Source organism: Xyrauchen texanus, chromosome 3, assembly GCF_025860055.1.
Source record: "Xyrauchen texanus isolate HMW12.3.18 chromosome 3, RBS_HiC_50CHRs, whole genome shotgun sequence".
Lineage (NCBI taxonomy): Eukaryota > Metazoa > Chordata > Actinopteri > Cypriniformes > Catostomidae > Xyrauchen > Xyrauchen texanus.
In genome coordinates this window covers 8,921,667-8,944,818 of record NC_068278.1, presented here as the reverse complement: position 1 = coordinate 8,944,818, position 23,152 = coordinate 8,921,667, and the positions used below count along the sequence as shown (strand labels likewise).

The 23,152-nt window shown below is 40.1% G+C and overlaps 1 protein-coding gene across 3 annotated transcripts; it reads left to right on the top strand.

Annotated features, from left to right (window-relative positions):
* Positions 1-641: 641 nt before the first annotated feature.
* LOC127626635 (fermitin family homolog 3-like) lies at positions 642-23,152 on the top strand. Of its 3 annotated transcripts, XM_052102574.1 has the most exons (16): positions 642-743; positions 3,840-4,114; positions 5,123-5,247; positions 6,713-6,946; positions 8,408-8,524; positions 8,810-8,978; positions 9,215-9,317; positions 13,246-13,353; positions 13,467-13,595; positions 14,617-14,663; positions 16,867-16,991; positions 17,071-17,177; positions 19,849-20,064; positions 20,179-20,303; positions 21,915-22,056; positions 22,189-23,152. In XM_052102574.1, the coding sequence occupies exons 3-16, from the start codon at positions 5,124-5,126 to the stop codon at positions 22,366-22,368; spliced, it is 1,926 nt and encodes a 641-aa protein (XP_051958534.1). In that variant the 5' UTR covers positions 642-743; positions 3,840-4,114; position 5,123; the 3' UTR covers positions 22,369-23,152. The 3 variants fall into 3 exon arrangements, with proteins under 3 accessions (XP_051958534.1, XP_051958545.1, XP_051958554.1); XM_052102585.1 differs by lacking the exons at positions 642-743; positions 3,840-4,114 and adding an exon at positions 4,140-4,183; XM_052102594.1 differs by lacking the exons at positions 642-743; positions 3,840-4,114 and adding an exon at positions 4,470-4,490.

Below are 23,152 nucleotides of genomic sequence, written 5' to 3'. Positions count from 1 at the left end.
GCCAGATGCATATTTTAAATATTTCTTGGGATAGATTTAATATTACAAATACATTTATTGAAAATACGTTATTTTATAGGCTATTGAATACTATGTTTGATATTTTATCTATGCTAAGAATTCCACCACATGGGGGATTTTTATTTTTTTTATATATTTTCAATTATTTTGGTTGAGGCAAGTCCCTTATTTTGAGCTTGTTTTTCCAGACCTAGACACTTGTTTCTCTTGTGTGATCTGGCAACACTGCAACCGGTATATTAGCACAGAGTACATTTATTTTCAAATAGAACGTTGTTTTAACGGTTATTTTATTTAAACTAGTTACCAACTGAAAAGGAACGTTCAGAATGTTTGAACCGGACGGGGGAAATCGTGAAAATCCAGTCACAGGTTCAAGACAGTCTGGACTAGGTGGTTTCCTAACTTTAGGTCCTTAAAAGAGCTTGTGTTCTTCAGTGTTTTGGGGGAAATACATTGATGAGGAAGCATGCCAGGAAATTGCAAAAGTCCAGTAACAGGTTAAAGATGGTCATGGGTGTGAGAGAGGAAGTCTGACCTAGGTGGTTCTCTCAATTTTTGGCTGTTTTTTTCTAGCATGGTAGATTAGACCTTTCTGGTCTAAGATGGTCTACCAGCTCAGCCAGGTCCCCACCAGCTGGCAGTCCAGCTAGCCTACCTCCTAAACCAGCTTGGTCCAGCTAATGACCAACATGGACCTGCAAGAAACAATGTTCTAAAAGGTACCACTTTAAAGGTGCACTAAGTAATTTATTATGGTGTGTCGGTCAATATGGCAGTTGTCTTGGACTTCTGGACATCAAAGACAGTATAGGAAGGTCACTGGTATATTTATGAATGGGAGAAATTGTAATGGTGAATATGGCAGCTTTGAAAATTAAAAGAGCAAATAGCCTTTTAGATAAAGACATCACATTTTTCAACACAGATGCACATTAGATGGACATGCTTTATTTTTGCATGACCTGAGCTAAAGAACAGTATTTATGATGCCATTGAACAATGGATTAACTTCAATTGTGCGTGCCTCACTATAACCTAAATTTTTGCTTAAAAAAAGTTAATCCACCTTAGTTGTGGTAATCAACATTATGCCACTCATTCTGTCGAGTCTCAACTGAGCTTAACTTGTATTGAACCTGTTATATTTCTTAAAAGGGACTTTGCTTACAGTGACCCCATTCACATGTACTTAAGAAAACTGTTTAAAAAAGCAGCATTCTGAAACATAATATAAATGCAAATAACATTTTCCTTAAGCTGATTTAAGGACTTACACATAAGCGTGGTACTTACAGGTGTTTGAAGAGTGTGCATATGCATGGAACAGACTGGTGAACAAACACAGACAGGTGAACAAACATCTTAGGTTGGAGCCCAACAAGTCAACACAGCAGAAATCATTTATTATTTCTGGGAGTACAGTGGGAAAAGGGAAATTCACACACACACTATATAAAACTATTCCAATTTATAAACTTCAGTTTAAAATATCGACTACTGCCCCTCACATCCGCATATACACGTATGCACTCAAGTACATTGGGAGAATCCCAGAGTTTGACGGATGAGGGAAACCCCACTATTGCAGCGCAATTCCACTACAGGTCATGATGGAAAGTTAAGCAAACAAAAACAGCAACAACTCTGCAAAATCTGGTATTAAAGCAATAAAATAGCAAAATCGTCGTCAGGTGCCATGTTACAAAAGCGTTGTGGGGAAATTACAGTGTTGTGAAGAAAGCTGCTTTGACCAAGCCGCATGAATAGGGTGGCCTTACAAAAATGGGATCACTTCATTTGATTGCTCATATCTTTAAAATGCGTAAAGGCATTTGTATGAATTTTGGCGTATTTCTACGACTTTTTGTAAACAACAAAATGTGCGTCACTGTGATGCCATCATTAGCAACATCTTGCTACAAGTAAATAAAAAAATCGTTTAGCTAAGTTTTTAATTATATCATATAAAGGCAATAGTTTTCCACTACAGATGTTGTTGTAGAAATTCTGTATTCAGTCTGCTGTGATTGATTTAATCCATGAGTTTAGGTGTACAATAACAGAGCGGTTACTAAAATTAAGCAAGTACTTTAGTATTTGGCTGGTCATTTGTTCCTAGCATGGGAGGCCCTCTTATGTTATATTAAACAGTTTTTATAAGGTTACGGATACGAGTCTTCTAAATATTTGCATGCTGCATTATCATTTACATGCTACTTTAAAGCATTTTTGTCTGAATATACAGCTACTTTTGAATGGCCGAATGGAGAAAAATGGTTTTTGAGTCCAGATTGTGCATTTATGTATCTATAACGTAAATGCACAATAGACAGCCAAACATTGACCCCTTGAATACTTGGTGGTCTTCAGTGCTGGGTAGTAACATATTACATGTAATATGGATTATGTAATGTGATTACAAAAAAATCTGATTATAGTTACTTTTGTGGATTACATATTAATCAGGCAATTGCAGTACATTGTTCTTAATTAATTGATCCCTATAATTCTATTCTTTTTAAATATAAAAAATGTGTAATTCTAAAAGAGCCTACAGTTTACAGTATATACAGTACATTCTATAAAGCTGGCTGATTTCAAACAACTTGATTTTGGCCAAGGGTGTAACACTTACTGACTGTTTTGCGGGGATCTCGCTCTCTTCAGTTGGAGATAAGACACACTTGCCGGTTCAGAGTGGTGGAGGGATGACAGTAGGGGGAGATGGGGTGTGGAATTGCATACACAGTCCTGATACGAGCCATCAGATAATAATTACACTGAAGATGGAGCGATAATCCACACATACTGTAAATGCCGAAATGAGTGCATCAGTGGGGTAAAGTTTCCTTTTGTAATTGGCTTCAAAACTTTTAAATTCACAAATATAACTGGTCTTATATGTTACTACACATACATAGTGTTTGTATGGCCAAAATTACCAGAGTAAGACAATTTTAAATAATGATCTGTTTCTCATACAGCTATCAAATCACTTCTAACGATATGGATTTAACCACTGGAGTCGTATGGATTACTTTTATGCTGCCTTGATGCTTTTAATTTATATGAGAGAAGTTTTATTTTTGGGTGAACTATCCCTTTAAAGCAATCACATTAGATTACCATAAAATGTAATCCAAGAGATTATGTTGCTAAATACAATTTTAGTCGTGTAATTTGTAATCAGTGCCAGAGAACAATTCAGAAGTAATCTACCCAGCACTAGTGGTCTTATACTGACCCCTGTTGGCATGAATGCGTTAAGTTTTTGTTTAAGAACTCAACTGAATTGAAAGACAAAGATGGCCGTGTCTCAAAATGGCAGCCATGAAGATGGGCAACCCACCTCAGTTAGAAAAAAACTGTGATGTCTATGTCACTGATAGGACTGGTGTCTCATTTGTGTTTACATAATTTTAAAGTGTTATTGGTTCTTTAGGTGTAAAACCTAAAGAAAGGTGTAAATGACTGAACATTTAAAGTGAGCCAGTATAAAATCTTTGATCTGGCAATCTTGTTGATGTGAGACATCTGATCTGTATGACAGTGATACAAAATCCACCCAGCAGAGAGCACTACATATTTACCTGTATACTAGTAATTTGAAACAGATGGGTATGTTGCAGTTACTGCAGTAATCTTGAGTAAAATCTAATTTATTAAGATGTATTGAGCTAGCAGTCACTGACAACCATGTGATGAGCAAAATTAACAATATTTTGTTAAATTCTGACACATTTCGATCAATATGAATAAAGTATGTACAAAAGGGAGATACAAATCTCTATCATTATGCATGGTTTTGTTTTCAGTTTAGGGGAGCATCACCGATCTCCATCACAGGAAGAGGAAGAGAAACCTATTTATTGTCAACTGGACACTTAAGAACTGTTTAAAAAACAGAACAGCCATTCTCTCTCAGCTACGGAGCGAAACCTCAATGGGGAAAGAAAGAAAGAAAGAATGAAAGAGAGGGAAGAGGAAGTGACAACACATGGTCTCACAAGTTCTTGAGACAGAAAGTGCCAGAAACCAAGGGCGTAGCCTGTAAATCGCTTGACGAATTTTGGAACCACAACCATAGAAGGTAAGAAATGCAGAAAAAAGTGAAAGAAAGTTGAAAGGAAGGGTGGGATGCTCAGTGTGATGGTTGAGGGTGAGCATTAAAAGGAGGATTGGGTGTGTATGGGCCTTCAGGCCTTGTGAGGATACCGTGGACAGACTCTTTGTCTGAGTCACCTGCTGATTTTTTAACTTCATTATTGATTAATCTCACAAATGAAGAGAGGTCTTGGTGTAATTTGAATTTGTTGGTGTAACACAGATTTGTAATTTGTCAGTGGCTTACTCGTAAGATTGTTTTTTTGCAGATATTTCCAGTGTGAGTATATTGAAACAAGGCAAACGGCATTGATCGAATTACTACTTGCACAGCATGCCTCTTTAACTATTTATCAACTGAAGTTAGTGAGAGATTGATTATTTTGAAAATCACATCATCTATCTATCTGTCTGTCTGTCTGTCTGTCTGTCTGTCTGTCTGCCTATCTGTCTGTCTGTCTGTCTGTCTGTCTGTCTGTCTGTCTGTCTAGTATATAACTATCATATTCACAGTACACAAAGCCTACAAATTCTTAAGTTCTATAAAGCTTTTTAAACTAGTTTAAACTTTCATGTAAGGCTTTGTCAAGCCAACATAAATGTTTTGTCTTGAAAAAATGTCCTGGTCTAGTTTTTTAACATTATGCTATATTTATGCAATGTTTAATGATCTCATATTATTGTAATTGAAAGACTACATATTTGTTTTATTTTTTGTATTATTATTAAATTGTCCCTCAGAAGGACTGTTTATGTAAGTTAAATGCAAAAAGCAAAAGCAAAACATGGGCATTGTCAGAGACTTCTGCTATTCATTTTTGACAAAAGCAATAGTTTTAAATTGCACTCCCTTCTTACTGCATATTACATGTTTATTCTCCTCTGGAGTTTATACTCTGAACTCTGAACACAAGTTAAGTCGATAAAATGGCTATAGATCTATAGAAAAATGGAGTGGAAATATGACATTCTATGCCATCTCTATTCAAAACAGAATGGCAGCGTGGGACCTGACAATCACTGTAGAGGAACTGGGGCCAGAGGCCCCACCTCTTAAAATCAGTGTCACTTCAGATCTGCATATTGGCGGGGTCATCCTCAAAGTTGTGGAAAAGACACGTGAGTTTCTGATGCTTGACTGTGATTTTAATTTTGTTTATTTATTTATTTATTTATTTGCACTGACTTAAATAGTGTTAGCACTATCACTGTTCACATTAAAGTATCATAATTGCACTCCATTCAACTTGCACGCACATTCAAAGCAGGCACATTCACATTACATTTAAGCATTTGGCCAGAGCTACATACAGTGCATTCAAGATTTGGGTTGCCAAATTTCCCTCATTTGAAGGGATATCACGTGTTTTGGATTGTCCCGTATTTTAGTGGTGAACTTCCGGTCTGACGGCGAAACGCAACAAAAACATCCCGTATTGAAGGCATCATGTCCCGCACTTAAAATGCTCAAGCGTCCCACTTGGTGAAAAGTTTGCAACACTTTAATAGGGGTGGGAGAAACAAAATGTAGATGCTATTTTCACCCTGCTGATAATAATGATAGATGCTGTTTGCACCCCGGGGCAGATACTATTTACACATCTAATTAAATACTAACAGTACAGGGGCATCACTGCAGTGTGTTTATTGAGTCCCACAGACACCCTACACAAACCCCTACTCCTAAACCTAACCTTAACCTTCCCTTACAAATATTAACAATGATTTTACAACCGTAACCATAGTATCACCATGGTAATTTGTAGTAAAATCATAGTAACCACAAACGGAAACATGCCAGAGACAGAGTGAGATACTAGAAAAGATTATTGTCAGACACTACATGATGAAACGATACAGCATAGATCAATCTATTGATCTCATAAATGTATGTAAATTGTGCGTAATTACCCCAAAATAAATGACTGGAAATACAGTAGGCCTATATGAATTATGTGTTCATTTGCAGGGTCTCTTCACACCAAAGTTTTCTTCCACTTTTCGTGTATTCACTAGGGAATGCTTGCACAAAGCCAGTCCTATACTACATATTGGTTCATCTGATTGGCTTTGGAGAAATGAGAGATTTTGTTCCTGCACATGTCACAGTCTATTCCCCTCATGTCTTCCAAGGACTCTTATTTTGAAGTTTTCCCCTGGACTACATCTCCCATAGATCACTTCCGTTTGTTTCTTATCATCCTCACCTGTCTTCCATTCTCTCATTTAGCTCCTATTGAAAAAATATCCTCTAGTTTTGCCCATTCCTTTGTCAGTCCTTGAAGTGTTACGTTGTGTAGATAAACTGTTACACTGCGTAGATAAAATGTTACTAGGTTGGTTATGTTTTGTAAATTAAAATGCACACTTGAATTATCCATGTACCCCAATGGCCTTGTTGACTAGCACCCCATCACTTGCACTCTTATGTCACCAAAGTCTGGGTGTAGGGTACCATTTTGGACAGGGCCTAGCTGTGCCATGTTAGAAAGAAAATCACATGGGTTTAGAATACCATGAGGATGAATAAATCATGACACAATTGTAATTGTTAGGTGATCTTTCCCTATTTTCTTTTGTGTAGAATTAAAGAAGGATTGGTCCGATCACGCTCTGTGGTGGGAACAGAAGCAGCAGTGGTTGTTGAAGCCGTCCTGGACGCTGGATAAATGTGGGATTCATGCAGATGCCCGACTCTGCCTCACGCCCCAGCACAAGCCCCTGCGGCTGGGTTTGCCCAATGGCACCACAATACTGCTGAGAGCCTGCTTTTCCAGCCCTGTGTTCCGTACTGTCATGGGCATCTGCAAACTTCTGAGTGAGTGATGAGAATGATAGACAAGACTATTTAGTTTTATAAGGCCAGAAACATGCTTTATGCAAGTAAGCAAACTCAGACATGAATGCATTGCAAACAATGTGTAGTAGTAAGATATAGAGTTGCCTTCAAATGTCGGTGCCATAAAAATTTGAGTTTTGTGGCTTTTTGTCCATGACTTTAGTCCATGGCTTTAAGGCCATCTATGTGATAGTGTACTTCTTAAAGTTGACCAAAAATATCTTTAAGTAGATACACACATTTAAAATGTACAGTCTCTTTCTTGCAGGAAAATGGACCAAAAATGTTGCTGACTTATTTTGCACTCTTAAGCAATTTTTTTTTGTCATATTCTGAATGAGAACATTTCCTTCCTCTCAAACCATCTGTCTCTGATTAGCCATTAGCATGTAGCAAATATGGTTCATACAATATGGACTGCAGCAGCTTCCTGTTTCAGAAGGAAATACATCAACACAGGAAATATAACTGAGCTTATCAAGCTATTTTATGGGGTCTAAGAACCAGATGTTTTATTATTCAGATGGCTAGCTATAAACATGTCAACAATTTTACTTCAACTAACTTGCTCAGATTATCTTCAAACTGTTTCAACACCAAGACATTGGCTGTTTCAAGAACTGTGCGTTCTTCCACTGCCAAAGTTCGATTCCAATCCTCAAGAATGCAAGAAACGAGAATGTAGGAAATTACCCAGATGTGTCCTTGAAATCAAGAACTCGTTACTACGGGGCAAAACGAAGGACATTCATCGTTTCGTTTTTTTCCTCAAGAGTTTCCCGCTGTAAGCTCATGAGAGTAAAACAGTAATAAACATAGAGAAAACTTTACAGACTTTTTTTTACAAACCTCACTGGTTTGGTTTACAAATCTCACTGGTGAGATGATTACCAGTGTGAATGCCAGTAGTTCTCTCAATGGATTCAAATGAGCTGTGATTGTTAATTGCACAACAGGAAGATCGCAGCACATCTCAAAGCTCACAATACATAGATGTGTTCTGCATCCTGTTCTTCTGAGTTCATTCTTCCAAGATAGCTTGGTAAGACTAGTCTTCATAAGAACACAAGTCCATTCTTTGCATTCTGAGAATTGAGGAACACCCTGTAGTTGACCTGAATGGGAAAAGTAACCTTAGAAGATCACTGTTTAAGCTAATTCTTGCTATAGCACCTCATGTGGCGGTTCTGAGAATACAGCATACTTGAATGGAGTTTGTTTTGCACCCAAATCACTATGGAGACCATCCAATTAACTTCAGGAATGTTCGGCGTCAGGCATTGCATCCATGGCAGCTTTTCTAAACCATTGGAAAACATGTTTTGACTTTTTTTCAAACAGTTTTTAAAAAATTCAGATGACTAAACGGAGATATTTCAGTGTGTGAAAATGATTGCACGTTACACTTGGATATGACTGATTTTGATATCTTTCCTTTAGATATTCGCCATCCGGAGGAACTCTCCCTCCTTTGGCCAGTGGAAGCGAAGAAGAAAAAGAAAGATAAAGGTGTCGAGGAAGAGGTGTATGACATCACATGCGCACCACTTCCTTCAGGTGAGAAATACCTGCACATTTGTAGTCCAAACCAATACACATGAATTAAAAATATAAACACTTTTGCTCACTCAACTGAACATAGGAGATATTAAAATACACTGTTTGTCCGTGTATAAATTCCTTATAGTCTGTAGTTTGTTATAGTGCTAGCACCTGAGATTATTTCAAACAGGTAGATTTCAGATGTATCAACACAGTAAAAGGTCATGTAAAGCAGGTCTATTGTTAAAATGTAACTGTGTGCCACACATTTTTTATATTTGCCCATTTGTGCCATTTCAGCCACAATGCTGAAGCTTAGCAGTGGGATGCCTGCTTTCTTTGCTGAGTCACCTGAATCTGAGGCTGTGTACAAGACGCTGTCCGTCAGTCAGCCTGCACCAGCACCAGAAACCATTGCGAAGATGTACAGGTCGACAACTATAGTGGAGAAAGCACAAGTTAACGGCAGGTAAGCAAATGTGCTAATAGCAGTGATGGAAGAGTGCAGTGTATGGGCCACTAAATTCACTTTAGGGTGAAAAAGTGAGGCATTTTTACAACCACATTTGAAATATCCGTCACATTTTTTCATTTTTGCTGGTATTTTGCCCTGAGCCCTGGTTAATATCTGACCCTGCCGTGAGAATGCAGTAAAATGTATTTTGATTATGCTGGAAAGTCGCATGTGATGTAATCTCTTCTCAGGTGGTTGGACTCGTCCCGTTCACTTCTGAAACAAGGGATCAAAGAAAATGACAAAGTCCTTCTGCGTTTCAAATACTTCACCTTTCATGACATCACACCACAGGTAGTCATCATTGTATATTGCTCATAATAGCTGGCCATAGCATTTTGGGTAACATTTTACAGTAAGGTTCTAATCATTAGTTAATGCATTAGACACAAACTAACAATTAAACATATATTATTATTAATATTTGTTAATGTTAGTTAATAAAAATACAGTTGTTTAATGTTAGTTCATGTTAGCTCATAGCGCATTAACTAATGTTAACTTATACAATGTTTGATTTTAAAAATGTATTACTGTATGTTGAGATTAACCAAGGATAATAAAATGGTAAAAGTATTGTTTATTCATGTTGTTAGTTTATTCAATTAATAATGTTAACCAATGGAACCTTATTGAAAAGTGTTAACGCACTTTGTTATTATTGAGTATTTTAGCTGTACATACTGATTGTTGCCAAAGATTCTCACAAATCAGCGTAAACATTGTTAATAATGGCCTTAATTATCAATTAGCATCACACCACATTATTTACAGGCAATATTTTTGTATGTTGTACAAAAATATCCCCAGATAACTGATTATTTTCCCATAACAGAGTTGATTATTTATACACTCACCTAAAGGATTATTAGGAACACCATACTAATACTGTGTTTGACCCCCTTTCGCCTTCAGAACTGCCTTAATTCTACGTGGCATTGATTCAACAAGGTGCTGAAAGCATTCTTTAGAAATGTTGGCCCATATTGATAGGATAGCATCTTGCAGTTGATGGAGATTTGTGGGATGCACATCCAGGGCACAAAGCTCCCGTTCCACCACATCCCAAAGATGCTCTATTGGGTTGAAATCTGGTGACTGTGGGGGCCATTTTAGTACAGTGAACTCATTGTCATGTTCAAGAAACCAATTTGAAATGATTCGAGCTTTGTGACATGGTGCATTATCCTGCTGGAAGTAGCCATCAGAGGATGGGTACATGGTGGCCACAAAGGGATGGACATGGTCAGAAACAATGCTCAGGTAGGCTGTGGCATTTAAACGATGCCCAATTGACACTAAGGGGCCTAAAGTGTGCCAAGAAAACATCCCCCACACCATTACACCACCACCACCAGCCTGCACAGTGGTAACAAGGCATGATGGATCCATGTTCTCATTCTGTTTACGTCAAATTCTGACTCTACCATCTGAATGTCTCAACAGAAATCGAGACTCATCAGACCAGGCAACATTTTTCCAGTCTTCAACTGTCCAATTTTGGTGAGCTCTTGCAAATTGTAGCCTCTTTTTCCTATTTGTAGTGGAGATGAGTGGTACCCGGTGGGGTCTTCTGCTGTTATAGCCCATCCGCCTCAAGGTTGTGCGTGTTTTGGCTTCACAAATGCTTTGCTGCATACCTCGGTTGTAACAAGTGGTTATTTCAGGCAATGTTGCTCTTCTATCAGCTTGAATCAGTCGGCCCATTCTCCTCTGACCTCTAGCATCAACAAGGCATTTTCAGCCCACAGGACTGCCGCATACTGGATGTTTTTCCTTTTCACACCATTCTTTGTAAACCCTAGAAATGGTTGTGCGTGAAAATCCCAGTAACTGAGCAGATTGTGAAATACTCAGACCGGCCCGTCTGGCACCAACAACCATGCCACGCTCAAAATGGCTTTAATCATCTTTCTTTCCCATTCTGACATTCAGTTTGGAGTTCAGGAGATTGTCTTGACCAGGACCACACCCCTAAATGCATTGAAGCAACTGCCATGTGATTGGTTGATTAGATAATTGCATTAATTAGAAATTGAACAGGTGTTCCTAATAATCCTTTAGGTGAGTGTATATATATATATATATATATATATATATAGTGTAGGGATGTTCAAGGGAAGGAGGTTTGCTTTACCTCATAATACCTTGCCACTTGGCGAGTAATTTGGAGCTCGATGTGGGGAGTAATACGAGTACTTTATCTCCCGGTGCAAATTCCCGCATCCGAGCTCCCCTGTTATACAGTTGGCTCTGTCGTTCTTGAGCTTGACCTGTGTTAGTGGAGTTTTGCTCTAAGATCAAGAACGTACTGAATTTCAATTTGATGTCCCTCATCACAAGCTTCACAGATGACATCAAGCACCCCGCATGGGCGCCGCCCATACAGCAGCTCGAATGGGGAAAACACCATGGAGGCTTGCGGGACCTCTCATACTGCAAGTAACGGGGTCGAGCCATTTATCCCAATTTCTAGCATCCTCGTGCACAAACTTACGAATCATGTTCTTAAGGGTTTTATTAAATTGCTCCATCAGGCCATCTGTTTGCGGATGGTAAAAAATAAATGTCTACGTACTGTTCACTCTAATCGCCTGATGAGGTCCATGCCAATTCTTTCGAAGAGGACCTCGATCAGTGGAAAGGGGTGTGATGGCGCTTTTGGGATGGCCGGTGGATTCACCAGCTGACATTCACGGCATGCCGCACACCACCTGCGTACATCGCCACCAAAGCCCGGCCAATAAAACCGGCTATTAAGTGGTTCAGTGTCTCCCTTTCCCCTAGGTGCTCCGCCATTGGATTATAGTGAGCCACCTAGAACACCATTTCCTGGCGGCTCTGTGGTATTAAGAGCTTGGTTGTATCTTCCTTTGTCCTGCATCACTCTATACAACTGCTCATTTATAATAGAAAATTAGGGAGATGAAAGTGTGACACTCGGCCGGAGTTGTTGACCATCAATCACTCTCACTTGGTTGAAGGAGTGCCTGAGGGTTTCGTCTCGTGACTGCTCCAGAGGGAAATCCCCTGAGGATGGGAGGGGCCACAGCCTCCCCCGCCTCCCTGCCAGAGCATCGCACACTTCACATCTCATCTCATCGCTTTTGTGCAGGACCCATCCGTGCATATTCCCTTTAATATATTTCTGAATTCAGGCCAATTAGTCCCCTAAATCAGCGGATGTGTGAGGCAGGAACTCACCATGGCCTCGACTCTATGTTTTGTCCCCCAAAATGTAATCAACAGGGTCACTGTAGGGTATTTGCGAAAATCCCCATGCACACACTTCACCCTCACCGTTTTAGCTGTGCCCAATGCCATGTAGCATTGGTGGACAATGGTTTGATTACAACCTGTGTCCACCAATGCTTGGTGAGTACCCCCATTGATCCTTACCACTGTCCCCAGCTCCATGACTGGGCATTGATCCCGGAAGTGCCCTGGATCCTTGCAACTCCAGCAGGCTGGCAAAGACGCCACACCCGCACCTGTGTCGGTTGTCTCCTGGCCGAGGTGGCTCTGAATTGTCACTGGTTTCGGCACCAGTGTTGGGATATTCAAGGGAAGGAGGGCCCAGGACACTGGTTCTCTCCTTCAAGGTCAAACTTTTATTCTCTCACAAACACGGGATCCACGGCCACACAGTAAATTAGTTTCACAATTAAGCTTCACAATTGAGTTTTAGGCAGTCGGTACAACAGTCAGCTGCATTGTGGCTCGCTCTCTCTCTCCCGTCTGGCTGTGGCATGGCCGTTTATATGCTGCTCTCCCCATCCTCACTGGAATTAGAGACAGGTGTTAGACATAATTTAGCTCAAGTGTAAGCACCCTTACCGCTTTCTCTCTCTCGACCACACCCCCGCTGCCACAATTAGATAAAAAAGAAATACAGATATAGACTATAAAGAATATTGCTTCTGTATGTGCTCAAAAAGACTATGCTTATGTCAGTCAAATATGATGTCAAAAAGATTTGCAATTAAACATCAGAATATGGGGTTGAACAGAAAGTTGTTAGAAAACAAACTGTTTTATTCAAAAATGTATTTTGTATTACACACAATAGAGTTAAAACTATCAAATAATATGACTTTCACTATCTGTCATTTTCCCCCCTCTGTTATTCATATCACATACCACACACGTAGATGTCAGTCCTTTGGTCTTTTTTCTCCTTATAAAAATACATGAAAGAGAAACATGTGTATCTCTCCATCAGATTGATGTGGTGCGTCTGACACAGCTGTACGAGCAAGCAAGATGGGCCATTCTGCTGGAGGAGATTGAATGCACAGAGGAGGAGATGATGGTCTTTGCTGCTTTACAGGTAAAGTGAAGGAGAGCATTTATCTGCTTCTCATACACATGAACAATAATCTAATCACAACTAAGCTATGTATGAATGGTTCTGTACAATCTTTGTGTGTGTGATCAAACCAGTACCACATTGGGAAAGTGTCGCTGACGGAGCAGTTTGTGGCATCATGTCCTGCTATGGACGATTTAGATTCGGCTCTTCAGTGTCTGGAGGTGAAGATGGACAGAGAGAGCAGTGCTGATGACATGCTGGTTAGTTTCAAAGCACAAACATGTCCTTTACTTTAACAAATATTCACAGGATAAATTATTAGAGCATCAAGCCAATCACAAACCAATCACATGCTATCATATTATATTCCTGCAAAACAGTTTTTGTTTTTGCTGGTTTCTTCCAGTGTAAATATCTTGACTTCAGAACTAGGGCTTTGAAATCAGCATTAAAAAACACTGCTTGAGAAAACAACTGAGATATAGCCCTTGAGGCAACATACCCATGCAACAATAAGTCTACCCTGGTCTACCCTATGCATTAGAAATGAATGAGTTAATATATTTGCTGCTAAAATTATTCATTTTGCTTGACATTCATGCATTCACTTAAGGCCCCTATATACTTCCAGAGACGTTCTTCTTCATTCAGGGGTAAAAAGATGTTTGAACAGCCGAGTAATGGTATACTGTTTGTGAACATTCAGACATCCACCACAAACCTTCATTAATGTGACATTAAAATGTGTTATCAATGACTCGTTCTTTATTCCTCATTCTATAATTAAAATTCATATGAGTTCAGTAAAAGAAGCTGTTTTAACCACTCGATCAGGATTTAAAGTAACATACAGTACACTACCATTCAAAAGTATAGGGTCACTTACTCTTTATTTTATTTTCACATTTTAGAATAATAGTAAAGTCATCACAACTATGGAATAATAGAAATGGAAATATGGGAATCATGTTGTGACTATGGTAGGTGGAGCTTCAGGCCATACCTACCGATTATGTGGACCAATGGTAGTAAGGTGTTAAGCAGCTGGTTAGTTTTCCTAAAAGTGTGCCTACGCTAGCTGTTACAAACCGAACAACCGAAACAAACTAAAAAACACCAGATATTTTGGCCAGATTTTGTTCTAAATTACGTCATATATATTTGTTCTTCAATCTTCAAATGGAGTATATCAGGGCCTTTGCACATGCCAACTTTCAGTTACACATAAGGTTCATCTAAAATTAACCGTCAACCTCTGTAACATTTATTGTGTGTACACAGCAAACTATGACAGCACCAGAACTGCACGACTACCTGAAAATATTCAGGTAAGATACAAACTCCAGTCCCCCTATCATATACACTGTGACAAGGTCTCTGACTCTCTTCTCTAGGAGGAAGGGAGGGCCGGGTAAATGTTCAACACTCCCACATCACACGATTCAGGCTGGGGTGCCATCTGGCCTGTAAATCAACCCCCACCCCCCAATTCTAGAGAGGAAATCCGCCACAGCCATCTGTGCCCCGGTAGACCTCCTCAAACGGAAAAGTCTGGAGAGCTTTATATCAACGGGTGATCCACGTGTGGGCATCCTTCGTGCGATGGAGCCACTGGAGTGGGAACAGAGGGTGAAAGCATAGCCTGACAGATAGTACCGGAGGGGGAGGACCGCCCACTTGATCTGCCTGTTACCCAAGTGGATACCGTACTCCCACCCACCCAACTGCACACTTTTTTGGGTTTGCTTGAGTCCCGCCATCTCAACGACAGGACAATCATTACTGTAAATAATAATGTAATCCTGATAGGCAGCGGCGTAAGCAGCGTGTGGTCAGAAAATTTGGTCCATGAGCCCCTGAAATGTAGCCGGGGCCCCAAACAAACTGAACGGAAGCATTACTAATTGGTGTAATCAGAAAGGTGTGTAAAGTGCCGTCTTTTCACGAGACATGTGAGTTAAGGGGATCTACCTATATCCCTTCGTTAAATCCAGTGTTGAATAAAAGAGAGCCTCGCCTAACCTATCGAGCAGCTCATCAATCCGAGGCATGGGGTATGCACCAAATTTAGATACCGCATTGACTTCATACAAATCCACACAGAACTGGACCACGCCTTTACTCTTAGGAACCAAAACAACCGGCTGGCCCAGTAACTGTGGGATGCTTCTATTACCCACAAATCCATCATGGTTTTACGACTACATACCACTACCCCTGGGGTCGATTCGATATGGTGCTCTATGAGATTCGTAGGACTGGGAAGAGACGAGAACACGTTAGTGAATTCTTCTTGCAACCTCTGTGATTTGGGATGTTGAGAGGTGGTCTCCACAAGTGACTCGATTGGTGACTTTTAAGTTCACCTCTGGTCAGAGCTCCTCACTCTACGGAACCACTGGAATCAAAGTCACAGGGACCACCTCTCTCCACAGTTTTATGAGGTTGAGTTGGTTAATCCGACGTGCTCCGCTTCTGTGTGATCTCAAAGGGTCCTTGCCACATGGCGAGTAATTTAGAGGTCGATGTGGGCAGCAATACAAGGAATTTATCTCCTGGTGTAAATTCCCATAATCAAGTACCCAATTTTACATCCAGCTTTGACATTCTTGAGACTGGACCAAATTCTCCAGTGTGTGGAGTTTTGCTCTCAGGTCAAGAATGTATTGAATTTCATTTTTGCAGTTTGAAGGTCCCTCCTCCCAGTTTTCCCATAGGACATCGGGCACGCCGAGCAGTCGACGCCCATACAGTAATTAAAATGGTGACAACCACATGGAGGCTTGCGAGACCTCTCGTACTGCAAATAATAGTGGCTCAAGCCACTTGTCCCAATTTCGAGTGTCTTCGTGCATGAACTTATGAATCATATTCTTTAGGGTCTGATAAAATCTTTCGACCAATGCCAACCAGTGGGTATGGTAAATGCTGGTCTGATCTATTTAATCCCCAATAATTCGTACAGTTCTCATAGTGTACGTGACAAACTTATTGCCCTGATCAGTGACCTCTGGTTGAGCTTGAAGGATAACCTGGAATTGCTGCTCCTGTTCCTGGTGCAGCTTAAGCATTGCGTTTGGTGGATACCGGTGAGGGTCCTGATCAGATCAGCGAAGGTTGAGGTCTCCATGATGACATGGTAACTTCCTTCAAATTCCCGGGTTTCGGCACCACTGCGACATGGTCTCTGACTTTCTCAAGAAGTAAGCGAGGGCCTCAGTGTAACATAAACGGGTTTGCTTTTCAGCTTAAAAAACACACACACACACACTAGAACTCGGCTGCGTGTGTCTCTCTCCCTCCTCCGGTGCTCTGAACTCCCTTTGTATCCTTCTCCAGCTCCCACTGTATCACAGAACAGCTGTTAGAGATAATTTCCCACAGGTGTCAATCCATACCGTTCTTCCTTTCCCGACCTCACTCTCCAAAGATGTTGCTCAGCCACACTCACATCACCACATACACACTTAATGTTTGTGTTATTTTAGTTAATGTTATTAATGTTTCTCCTGTGGTTTTATTTTCTCTCAGGCCAAAGAGGCTCACCCTGAAAGGATATAAACAATTCTGGTTTACTTTTAAGGATACAACCCTCTCCTACTACAAGAGTAAAGAAGAGAGCTGTAAAGAGCCGATTCAACAGATGAACCTTAAAGGTGATCTCTCACACATGTATACAAACACATGTAAACACATGACCTGCACAGACACATAATGACTTTCTCATCATCACAGGTTGTGAGGTGGCCCCCGATGTGAGTGTTGCCGGGCAGAAGTTTTGTATCAGGCTGCTGATCCCGGGGCCGGAGGGAATGAATGAGGTCTACCTGCGCTGTGAGCAGGTAAGTCAATGATCCACTGTGTAGAACAGCTTGACTGTAGGGCTGCTAATAACAACTATTTTGACAATTGATTCATCTGAGTATTTTCCAATTTATCGAATACACCCCATCTTTCTCAGATCTCTCCTTTCAAACAATGCGCAAATTTAGTTGCTTATATATTGCTTATTTTATATGGACCCTTTTCACACATCTGCGTGCACGAAGAGGAAGTCATCTTTGTTGGCTGAACTTGGTGGTAAATGGGGACCACAACAAGTTTAATTTTGGCTTACCCGTTTACTCCAACAGCAAAGTAAAAAATCAGTAATTACGCTTTCACAGCTTTGCAAAAGAAGATAATATATAGTTCTGGATAACAGCTGTGTCAGAAGCCTCATCGCAGCTATGCTAACTGATTTTTTAAAACTTATTCCAGGGTAATATAATACAAGTACAGTATTATAAATTTATACTTAATATTTGGAAATTGGAATTATAAAAGTTACATTTACGTTGTTAAAAAACACGTTATAACAGGTCTGTGAAAAGGGCCCATTAGGACAAGCTATTTTGCATTATCGTTATTGTGTTACAGATGCTAGATGAATCACAAAGAATGGAACAGAAATAAGGTGTCTTGTGGTGCGTTTTTAAAAGTTGAACTTTTAATGTGACACGGCCTCTTAAAAACGTAGCACTCATGCGCGAAATGCTGTAACATTAACTCCATCTAGTGCATGTATACATAAAAAAAACTTTTAAAAACAACAGCGCAGATGGACGCAAAAATGCCTTTGGAGTGAACAGACCCCAACTTCCTCTTAAAACCTCTCAAGCACATTAAACAGCACCTGCACTTGTACTGCGGTACTTGACATTGCAACTTGGCCATATGAAGCAATCTGCTTATGATCATCTTTGAAGCATTTAAAGGTGGGGTATGTGATTTGCAAAACGGCCGGCAGATTTTGAAAATACACAACTCATAAGGTCCTACCTTCCCTCCTCCAACGCTGGCCCTGACTCCACCCATTCGAAAAACATGGACGCGCAATCATGCACGAGCGAAAACTCAGATGCGCGAGAGCGAGCCAGGCTAGCATAGGTTGGAGTTTCTGCATGACGTCACCATTTACCTGCTAAGACCGTCAACATGGCACAACATTCAGCGTTAAGTTGCACCAGATATTATTAACATTCAACAGTCACATAAATCATTAGTATTGTTAGAAAATTGATGTTTTTGAAATGTAAATATATATTGTATAAATATAAAATATATAAAAATATATTGGACGTCCTGGTTGTCACCGAAGTTTATGGCTAAATATAGGGCTGACCGATATAACGTTATCAGATGAGATTGTTATGCGCATCTCGTCAGTAAAGCACATAACATAAAGTGCATTCATTGATTAGTAAATCGCCATCAGCTGCTTTCAGATGGAGCGGCGTATACTACACAGAGCCGTAGTTCACTAACAAGCTGGGCCGTGATAATGAAGGGTAAATTGCCCAGCTTGTCAGTGATGAACTACAGCTCTGTGTAGTAAATGCCGCCCATCTGAAAGCAGCTGATGACTAACGGACACGCGGCCAGGGTGGTGGGGGAGGGGGCATGGTACGACCGTTTGATTGACACATTTTCTGTCCAATGATTCTAGATGGTCTTGAAAATGATCGGCTGGAGTTTTTCGAGTCCTGCCCGTTCCACAGATGATTAAATTGCTTAATTTTCATTTCAGTGCTTCTAATTTACGGCCAGTAAGTGGGTTAGGAATAGGATTTCAAGTTATTTTGAAAAAATGGTCAAAAAAGAAAATCACATACCCCACCTTTAATATAAAGATTGTCCTTGCCTGGCTAAACCTTTTTCTTCTGCAGTTCCCTCTGTGACCTCCACTCTTTTTCAAATATGTTTTGTTCATATAAATATGATACAGGGCCAGAGTTGGTCATAAACAACCTACCTTTGTCCATTAATCTTAATACCTGCTAATCTTAAGCAAGGTCATGGAAAGGGATGTTACACCCCCACCCATCCCTTAATAATCATGAAAATGCCACTATATAACTATAACACTAGACGGGGCAGGAAAATGTATGCTGTTATACACTCACTGAGGTCTTTATTAGGAACAATATGGTCCTTATAAAGTGCCAGATGTGGTCTTTTGCTGTTGTAGCCCATCCACATGAAGGTTTTACGTGTTGTGCATTCTGAGATGCTATTCTGCTCACTACAATAGTACAGAGTGGTTATCTGAGTTACGGTAGCCTTTCTGTCAGCTCGAACCAATCTGACCATTCTCCGTTGACCTCTCTCATCAACAAGACATCCACAGAACTGCCGCACACTTTGTTTTATTTATGTTTTTTTTGGCACGATTCTGAGAAAACTTTATGATACTGTTGTGTGTGAAAATCCCTGGAGATTTTACATAAATACTCAAACCAGCCCGTCTGGCACCAACAATCATGCAATGATACATTTTTTCCCAATTCTGATGGTTGATGTGATCATCAACTGAAGCTCCTAGCTCGCATCTGATTAGCTGATAACCGCATGACTAAGTAGGTGTACAGGTGTTCCAAATAAAGTGTTAAGTGAGTTTATTTCAGTCTGTCACTATTCATGTGTGTCACAGTACTATAACAAACACATAAAAAGATCTGTCTTATTCTGTAGGAACAGCAGTACAGTCAATGGATGGCAGCATGTCGCTTGGCCTCGAAAGGCAAGACTTTAGTAGACAGCTCATTCTCCAGTGAGGTGCAGAGTATCCAGTCATTCCTGGCCATGCAGAAAACCACACCTAGTAATAAAACAGCTCAGACTGATGACAGCATTAATACACACAGTCTTGTCTCTCCACGATACCAGAAGAAGTACAAACCCAAGCAGGTACCGCAGTCTGAATGGTAACTGGTCAATTACTGGATTACTACTATTTAGTTTGAAATCTCATCTTTTAGTTTGGTTTTTCTTTTATTTTTCTCTCTCTTTTTCATTGATCAGCTCTCACCGAGGATCCTGGAAGCCTATCAGAATGTAGCTCAGCTCTCATTAACAGATGCTATTCAGAGGTTTCTTCAGATCTGGCAGGCTCTGCCTGATTTTGGGCTCTCTTATATTGTGGTCAGGTGAGTTTAGAAAGCAGACTCAACTTCATGCCATTCAAAACCCATATACTGTTTTTCTCCCATGGAATACAAAAGCAGAGATTTTGAGGAATGTTCATGCTGCATTTGTCCATACAATGACAGTTCAGAGTGACCACATCTGTCCAGCTCCTAAAATGAATTAAATACACCACAAAAGTACCATAAAAGTAGTCCATATGCCTATTGGCTAAATTCCAAGTCTTAAGAATCCATAAAATAGTTTTTTATTTTTATTTAAATCATTATTCACTGAAGATCTTAACTTCAGTTATCAATGGAAGCGCAGCGTAGTTCTAGCGGGAAGACGAGCAGCTGTACATCATCACATCCTTAGCTGGGTAATTCCTAGCCAATTGCACGTAAGCTATTGCTTTATATGTCTGCTCACAATCTATCACATCGCTGTTTCAGTGTGCTAAACACAGGCAACCTCCACCACCCCACCACCACCAGTTGAGCCCTGTCCCGCACGGGGGTAGGCTCCTCGCCCCTGCCTCCTATCTCCGGCAGGACATGACGGTTCCGGGCACAACTCCCTCAGACTGCCGGACGGGGCCTATGCCAAAGAGAGAGACATTGCTTTCTGTTTTACATTTATCAAATAAATGGCATCTTAAACTTCACTCAAGCCTGCGTGTCTTCCCGATAGAACTATTATTATTGCATAATTACGGCTAGGGATTTGCACAACTTGGTTAAACTAATTTGTGACATGAATGATACCTTGAATGGTGTGGCTTGCTTTTCAGAATGATCAGAACTACAGTTTTTACCTGGTAAAAAAAAAAATTATTGAAAGAAAATTCCCATAGACTTGCATTAAAGGATGGACCCAAACCATATCTAGGGACCAGAATATCATAGAGACTTGGGGGTGGACCCTTTGAACTTTGGCAGTAAGCAACCACCTGACAGCTACCCAGAACACCCTAGAAATACCCTAGGAACCACCCAGAACACATTAGCACCATAGCAACCATAACACAATACTTAAGCAACATTTTCTTCAGAAAATGTAAAAATGTTGTTTTGTTTGAAGTTCGAATCCAGGGTGTGCTGAGTGACTCCAGCCTGGTCTCCTAAGCAACCAACTTGGCCCATTTGCTTGGGAGGGTAGAGTCACATGGTGTAACCTCCTTGTGGTCACGATTAGTGATTCTTGCTCTCAATGGGGTGCGTGGTAAATTGTGTATTGATCGCGGAGAGTAGCATGAGTCTCCACATGCTGTGAGTCTCCGCAGTGTCGCACAACGAGCCACGTGATAAGATGCTCGGATTGACGGTTTCAGAGGTGGAGATTTGTCCTCCACCACCCGGATTGAAGTGAGAAACCATGCCACCACAAGGACCTACTAAGTAGAGGGAATTGGGCATTCCAAATTGGGAGAAAAGGGGATAAAAAAAAAGAAATCACACACTTCACTTTTAACTATATTGAAAACAATATATATTTTGATTATGTACATCCATGAGCAAAACATTATTATGTCCTGATCATTGATTATTATTGACAGCTATTAAAGTAACTGACACATTAAAACTGATCAAAAATGATATATACAAAAACAATTTCTGTCCACATGAATGCAGGTTTAAGGGTTGCCGCAAGGATGAGGTGCTTGGCATCGCCAATAATCGTTTAATTCGAATTGACCTGGGTGTGGGAGACGTAGTGAAAACCTGGAGATATAACACCATGAGGCAATGGAATGTCAACTGGGACATCAAACAGGTAATCTGTCTATAGCATTTACTATCTTAATCTATTTCTCCATACCAATGAGATTTGACACTTTTTGTGTACAAAAGCTTCTTCAAAGGCCCCATATTGCAAGACAATAAATCCCTCCCATATTTGTGCCAGGTTGCTATTGAGTTTGATGGGAACATAAATATCGCCTTTAGCTGTGTGACAGCAGATTGTAAGATTGTCCATGAGTACATCGGCGGGTACATCTTCATGTCCACAAGAAGTCGAGACCAGAGTGACACCCTGAATGAAGAGCTGTTCCACAAACTGACAGGCGGCCATGAAGCTTTGTGAGAAGAAAGAAAGTTTGTACTCCTATGGACTGCCTCAAAAATAACGTTAATGAAATGAGATCTGTTAAAGAGAAAAAGAGAGAGAGAGAAAGAGAGAGAGAGAGAGAGAGCGAGAGAGAGATGGTATTTAAAGACTATGTGAAATAGTTGAATGAATGGAATTTTCCTTCCTGTGTTGATGTATTTGTAATTGAAGGAGGTTGTGCGTTATATTTTGGAGGGATTTTCCTTTTTTTTTATAGCCAGTAACTTTCAGTCACAGTGCAGCAAAATCATGATTTGCTCCTTATTATTGCTTCTAAGCATTAGGACAAAAATGTGTATACTCCCCTACATACAAGATGAGCAACAGTTTTAGTCTGTTTTGCCAGATTAGAAAGACTGTAAATCTTGAATCTGCAAATTAGTTGCTTTTTTGTCAACATGAATGAGTACACTAGCTTAAAAATGGTATAAAAGGGAACATTTGGATTTCGTGGGGTCTTAAATATTCTAGAAAGTGTCAATACACATTTAAGATATGACCAGATGACGTTTATGTGCTTCATCTGAAAAACAACACTATTGTCTTGTGTCAGGATTGTAAGACTCTTAAATGCTGATGTTTTTAAATATGTGATATTCAGTAGTGTGTGGAATGTCTCTTTCTTTCCCTTTAGCTTTAATAGTTCTCATTTTAGGTTATTTTCAGTGTTAACACCAACACAAATACATTTACAATGTTTTTTCCCAATCATCTTGTAGTTATTAAATTTCACTTTCAAAACTTGTAAGGATTTTTCTTC

What these genes read in the sequence shown, in the direction of transcription:
- LOC127626635 (XM_052102574.1), top strand. Translation starts at nt 5,124, where the DNA reads ATGGCAGCGTGGGACCTGACAATCACTGTAGAGGAACTGGGGCCAGAG. An exon ending in AAAGCACAAGTTAACGGCAG is followed by an intron (nt 8,979 to 9,214) that starts GTAAGCAAATGT and finishes ATCTCTTCTCAG; the next exon opens with GTGGTTGGACTCGTCCCGTT. An exon ending in GACTACCTGAAAATATTCAG is followed by an intron (nt 14,664 to 16,866) that starts GTAAGATACAAA and finishes ATTTTCTCTCAG; the next exon opens with GCCAAAGAGGCTCACCCTGA.